This window comes from Morone saxatilis, unplaced genomic scaffold, assembly GCF_004916995.1.
Source record: "Morone saxatilis isolate NCDOM2014 unplaced genomic scaffold, NCSU_SB_2.0 Contig7, whole genome shotgun sequence".
Lineage (NCBI taxonomy): Eukaryota > Metazoa > Chordata > Actinopteri > Moronidae > Morone > Morone saxatilis.
Genome location: NW_023340246.1, coordinates 20919866 through 20926895, shown reverse-complemented (window position 1 = coordinate 20926895; position 7030 = coordinate 20919866). Strand labels below are relative to the sequence as shown.

Sequence of the window (7030 nt, the reverse complement as noted above, 5' to 3'; positions counted from 1 at the left end):
ACACACACACACACACAGTCTCAGCCTATCAGCAGAGAAGGAGTTTGGGGATTTTAAAAACATGAAAACCTTTCAGGGCTATTGAATTCCACTTAATTCAACATACTTGAAGCAGTCTCTTGTATTTAGTTGTCTGGACGCTCGGTTCTCTGGTCGAGGGGTCGGAGCCCCGCTTTTCTTTCAGTGTGACCATTAAAGGGGGTCGGTGTAGAGGCGGGTTGGCTGCTGAAGCAACAGTCAGAGATCTTAGGGAGTTTTCAGAGAGCCAGTGACAACGACCTGGAGTCAGTTAACGGATTAACGGGGACTCAAATGTGAAGATTTACGGTTTTATGTCATAATAAATCAAACAAATCTTGGTTTTGAACTATTTTCAGGACCAAAAAAATTAATCTTTTTACTGGATACAGCAGAGAAACAGAATCAATCAATACAGAATCAATATTCATGTATCAGAAACTGATAAAAACCAGTATTTTGGGCAAAGAGTAAGTAAGTAATAAAACTTCAGTTATGTTCCGGTATAATTAATGGATTATTAGTCTATGAAAAGAGAAAAAGGTGTAACATGTTTCTGCTATTCTACAGACTAATCCATTAATCTATTATCATTAATTGATTCGTAATAAAATAAATGATCAGTTGCAGCCCGAGAAGCATTAAAGAGTAAAACCAGCCTGGTTATTATCCAGTAAAAGAGACTCCTGAATGTTTCCTGACGTCTCTGACTGATTATTGATGAGGGGATACTGTTGTCTTATTTACAATCATTCCTTCTGTTACGATTCCTAATGATTCTCATGGATTCAGTTTGCTTTGTTGTTTTTTTTTTAGAGTTTGGGGAGAAAAGAGCTCGTAACCTTCCAGATGTGTTAACCATCAGATATCGTCTGTATATATTTTCCTTTGCGGAGCCACTTTTCTGTCTCGTTGGGATATCTGGAAACAAACTGGACCCAAAACAACAACTCACAGACATTTATTTGGCTGTAAATTTAAAAAAGTGTTTGTCTTGTGTGGTTTTCTGTTTGGTATTCTCTAGAGCAGCGGTGCCCAACCTGGGAGACAGGACCCCCACTAGGGGTCGCCAAAGCTCCATAGAGGGGTCGAGGCCTTCTTGATTTTAAGGGTTGTAAGAAGAGTAAAAATAAACCCAGCTGGCCTGTAAGTCAGTAATTTATTAATTTAGTTGAAGTTAAATTGTTATTTAAGACAGAAGGTTCTTAAATAATAACGTAATAATTTAAGAAAACTTAAAGAATATACACAGTTGGCCTGTATCTCAGCATTTCATTCATTTCTATAAGAAATACTAAAAGAAATTGTTCTTTTTAAAGTTCAGATTTTAAGTTTAAAGTCTAAAAGATCTGATAATAATATAAGATATCTATAAAATATGTGACTTGATGATAAAAATGGGTCCCTCAAGGCTGTAGTTCCCAACCTTTTTACTTAATATTACAATATTATATCATTTATTAAACTGAGTGACATATTTTATGTATATTTCATATTATATTAAAAACATTGAATCCAAACAGTGAACTCAGTAACTGAAGGAAGTTTGTGTAAAACCAGAGATTTGGATGAATTTTGAGCAGATTATTTTCCTGTTTAGGGAATTTTTGAATCTGTATTATTTATTTTTTTATGCTTTTTAACAACCGTACACTTAATAAGCTTCTTTTTTGACACATTCACTGAGATATAGGCCTACTTGTAAGCCAAAATAAGTCCTTGTTACCCCTTGTGATTGAATTCTGGCTACACAAACGGACACTTCTTCTTTAACGGAGTCCTGAGACGTTAAATGTTATAATTGTGGGATAATATAGTTTTAATCTGGGGAAGTTAAAGGGATTTAATGTTTACATGCAGCAACCTTATAAAACAACATACAAACACTGAGGCTACGTGACAGTGTATGCAGCTGCTGCCTCTGTGTGTGTCTGTCTGTGTGTGTTTGTAATGACTCACTGTTGGTTCAAGCACAATGAGAGCAGGTAACCGCTCTGCAGGTGAATCACCTGGAATGACCTCAAAGTATTTAAGAAGTCGAGGCCTTTAAATGCTAAAATATCGTCACTGAGAGTCAACAAGTGCTGCAGTGGTTCTTAATCGAATGTCCAGTTTTTCTGATTTAGCCATTTTTTTAATTGAACCATTTCCACAAAGTACAAACGAATCGATGTGTTTAATGACATATCTGCTTTATTTGCTGCTTCACTGACGGTCAGACACTTTGGTTTTTGATTTTTCTTCTCGTATCAAAGATTGTGCTGACTGGTTGTCGTTGTCTTTGTCGCACTGGGAGAACCAGTCGTTAAGTGCTACGGTGGATTTACAAGCTTAAAAACTTGAAGGAGGGAATGATTTATTTTAATGAGTGAATGAATGTTTCAGCAGTCAATAAAAAACTGGTTGACAATTTTTAGAGGCTCTGTTGTTCTTTTTTTTTTGTTTGCAAACCTTTAATGTACCAAAAAATCTATGGAAGCCCATTTATGATAAGATTCAAAAAGAAAAGAAGATGTAAAGTTAGGTAGGATGCAATAAAAATACACTAATATTGAGTTATTTAGTCAAATAGGTTGTTAAAATTATGATATATTAAGTCCAACTTTTGATTTAATGAGTTAAAATGATGATACCAAGTCAACATTTTGACCAGATCAATTAAAAACGAGGTATTAGATAAAAACATTTACTCAAATTTAATTAAATAAATCAACATTTTGACTAAAACTATGAAATAAAAGTGAAACATTTGACTTCCTAAATGGGAATTATAAGATCCTTTATTTATAAATATATACTAATAATTAATAATACATCAACATTTTGCATTAATAAAGTTAAAGTTTTGAGCCACTCAATAAATTATTACATTAAATATATTATATTAAATTATAAGAGAAATTGAAATGAAGAAATATTGAGAGTTGGTAGTTTTCTGAAGAATTACGAAGCCAGAGTGATGAATCAAATTCCTTTATTCAAGTTTTGAGATTACAAGTCAACATTTTTTATTTACTAGGTTAAATTTATGAGATACTTATGATTGATAACTTCATACACATATTTGTTTTATTTTTGGCCTTAATGAGCTTCCATACGAACTTTACTATGTCACTTTTTGAGACTTAATGTTCTAATAATTTCTGGTACTTTGATTTAACTTAAGATTACTTATTAACGATAATGATGATAAATGTTAATATGAAGAACCAGTTTAATTAATGATTAATCTCATAGTATCTTAAAATCTGATGAGTAACAATGACTTGAATCAGTCGGTTATTGGGTAATATTGCTCCTCAAGTTTACCAAATTACAGTACAAATTTTGATTTAATGAGTTAAAATTATGATACAAAGTCAACATTTTGACCAGATGAGTCAAAAACAAAAGATGTTAAGTAAGAAATCTAACTTAAATGTATTAAATAAGTCAACATTTTGACTAAAACTAAAGATATAAGTGAAACATTTGCTTTTCTCAATGGGAATGGTGAGATATTAAGTAAAAAAGTTTAACTTTATTAAGTGAAATTATAATAAATAAACATTTTGACTTAATAAATTGCAATTATAAGATACAAATTCAATGTTTTATTCCATTAAGTTAAAGTGCACACAGCTCAGATACTTCAGGACTGGACTGCAGATGATGTGCTGACCTCCAGAGTCCTCAGTACTGCGGACAGAAGGGGCAAACATACAGCTGCCGGACTAAATATACAAATAAAAACACATTAATAATAAACAAACATTAAATAAATGAAGATTTACTTGACACTTTTTTATTAGTTTTGCCTAAATAATGAAGAAAACAGCCCCAAATGTAGCAAAATACAGCTTATTAATTGCTATTAAATAAAGAAATATCCCAAAATAAACAAAATCATCACGTTTAAGTTGGTTTAATATTCATATCTCCCACTTACATTTAATGCATGATCACTATGAGTAGGCAGAAGGAGTATTATTCCATTATTCGTAGGCTAATTATCTTTATCTTAATCTTTTTCTCTATGTTTGTTTTGTTATTACATTTTTTTTGCCAGCCCCCCTCCACTGTGTTCTCCCAGAGCCATTAAGATCTTAGATTAAGATATAACTTTACAGTGATGTGTGAATGTCTCTGGGTGTTTGCCATACAAGGCTTTAAGCGCCACATGGTTTGGGTCACGTGCTTTGGGGCTGCGTGTAGGCTCTCGCGGCTGTCGGTGGTGCTGTCAGTCGGTGCAGGTGAGGCTGGTGCAGGTGATCATGGCTGAGGATGTGACTGTGTCGGAGGAGACTTTAACGAGTGCTCTGAGTCAGTTGGTGAACTTGGGGAGGATCCTTCTGCAGAAAGCCCGACAGGAAGCTGCAGGTAGGAGCAGATTCAGACTCATCGTGGCGAACTCCGTTTAAAAATGTGAAGTTTTTATTTGTGTTTTCGTTGCAGAGAAAAGTAGACACCACGCAGAGAACTACTTTTGTGTTATGTGAATTGGTGTGGTGTTAATAAGTAATTCGGCACACAGAAGATATAAATAACTCTTTATTTTATGCTTTTATAATGTTGCACATTACTGCTTTAAGAGCGTATTTAAACAGGAAACGACTTTTGTAAACTAATAAACTCGGTCAACGCTAAAAGCCGAAATCTGGCTCCAATTCCTGTTTCTAAATAGATTATATGTGTGCCGAATTAAAGAGTAGGTCAGAGTAATTCCATTATAATGTTTATTATAGTTTAATAACTCATCTATTGTTCCCAATACGCACAGAATCATAAAAAAGCGGGGATTTTAAACGAAGTCCGTCGTTTTCATTTTTACAACTTGAAGAAAAAATGTAAAATCTAGTTGAATTAAATCAAATTACGTACTTTAAAGCTACAGCTGCATCTGTTATCACTCTGTTCACTCATTTCAGTGTGTGTTAAGGTGGACCACATTTGTTTTACCATATAATTAATAATATAACTATAATTCACAAGTCTCTCCCTTTGAATATTTCATAAGCTGGCAGCAGCACATGCTTCTAAAGCAGATCCGTGTGATCAAGTCACTAGATTTAGAGGCCCTCTGGCAGTAAAGCTGGTGTAATGTAATCCCTGTCATGCTTATAATGCCAAATACAATGACATGGCACAAATCAGCCAATAACTGTGCTCCTTTGTTCCCACACAGAATCCCTGGAGACGTTTGTCCCACATAAGATCACCACTTTATTCGGCCTGATCACAGCCGGGGCACAGCTCTACAAAAGGTTAACACCCGCAGAATCACGCAATCAATTATAGCTACAAGTACAATTACAGTAAATCCTCTTATTGTGTGTTATTTCTTTGTTGTTGTTGTTTATTGTTGAGCAGCCTTGGAGTGAAGAAGAAGACTGAAGCAGAGGCTGTGTGGCAGAAGTATTATCAGTAAGTGTCAGACTTATAACAGTGATAATAATAAATAAAACATGTATATCTTATTCCTATATTGTTAAACGTATGGGAGAATGTACTTCATGTGTTATAGTGCAGCTGTAACTTACAGGTCGCAGCAAGAACAACATGTAAACTGAGTTCTGTAGAGTTCAAGCAGGTTTTCTTTAATTCCAGTGGACGGTAACCTTTCATAAAAGGTTTATTGTGGTTTATTCTTCTATCTGGAGCTCATTGAATATAAAAAAAAGCATTGTATTGTCTTCATGTACCGAAGGCTTTGATTACTGGGCACAAAATGATGTAATAAAAACAGAACTAAAAAATAAAAAAGATATGACAACAACTTTGTTTCCTTTTCAAACTAAAATTCAGTAAAATAGTTGTATAAACACTATATAATACATACTCTTTAAATGTTGTATATTACTGCTTTGAGTGTGTATTTAAACAGGAAACGACTGTTTGGAACTAATCTACTCAAACTAAAACCAAAACCTCCAATTCGAGTTCTTAACGATGACGGAATATGTGAAGGAATCAGAATTTAAACTATTTTTAGTGTGCAAACTGAAAAAGAGTTAAAACAGAACAAAAAAATAAAAAAAATATGACAACAACTTTAAATAAAATACTTTAAAATAGTTGTATAAACACTGCAAACTGACTGTAAAATACAGATGTGCCACAGAGTGAGTTGTGGGTTATAAACAGTGTTATAAACTGTTATAAGAAGGGTTCCTCATCTCAGTACAGCGGTTTTAAATGACCATTGCCTCCATTTGTTCTGTAAAATTCAGCTTTTTTCAGAGTTGTAGTAACGTGGGCAGAGTTGTTCTTTCTTTAACCTTATTTATTATAACGGTTATTTATTTTATTGATCTCTCTTTGTAAGTTTTAGGTCCTTTATTCTTTATCATGTGGGTATAAATAACCTTGATTGAACCTGCCCTGCACTTCCGTCAGCATTTGAACTGTTTCAATGTTTTTATTATAGGGATGAACTATAAGTTAATTAAGGTTAAAGATTGGAGAACACACATATAAACCTCCGTCCATCCCCCTCACACTCTTTGCTCAGTGAGATTCCTGCTGATAGTTCCAGTTCTGGAAATGAAAGCTCAGCGTTGGCGGCGTTTTATAACACAGCGTTTGTATTTTTGCAGCCATGCAGCCGTGAGAGAGCAGGTGGAGGAACTTCTGGAGCTGGAGGTTTGGATGTTTTGGTTGCTTTTTGCCTTTTTTACATTTTTGATTTTGTATATTATGACGTAAATTCAGCTTTAGTATCTTCACACAGTCAACAGTCACATTTATAGACAAACACTACATACAGTGAAGTCCACATGTAGACTGTGTGCTGTGGTTTGATTCAGACTTAAACCTACTATAAAGAGTTTTAACTGGTTATGAAACAGTCTCCACTTAATACTGATGCCTTAATATGACCGACATTAACAAACAAGACCTTCAGTGCAAAGATGGATTTAAATAAAATTAGCAATACCAAAAATATTGCTTCAATTTTACTTAAAAGAACAGAATATACTTTAATTACCAAAAGTAAAAGTACACATTTCAGAATAATATTCATTATATTATT

At 33.8% G+C, this 7030-nt stretch overlaps 1 protein-coding gene across 1 annotated transcript in view; it reads left to right on the top strand.

The window, feature by feature from the left end:
• Nucleotides 1-4186: 4186 nt before the first annotated feature.
• Nucleotides 4187-7030, top strand: part of selenol (selenoprotein L) — a 5038-nt gene continuing 2194 nt past the window's right edge. Inside the window, exons 1-4 of the mRNA XM_035679194.1 lie at nt 4187-4377; nt 5183-5261; nt 5368-5421; nt 6594-6653. Coding sequence (XP_035535087.1) covers nt 4272-4377; nt 5183-5261; nt 5368-5421; nt 6594-6653 — 299 coding nt within the window. The 5' untranslated portion in view covers nt 4187-4271. The remainder of the gene's footprint in view (nt 4378-5182; nt 5262-5367; nt 5422-6593; nt 6654-7030) is intronic.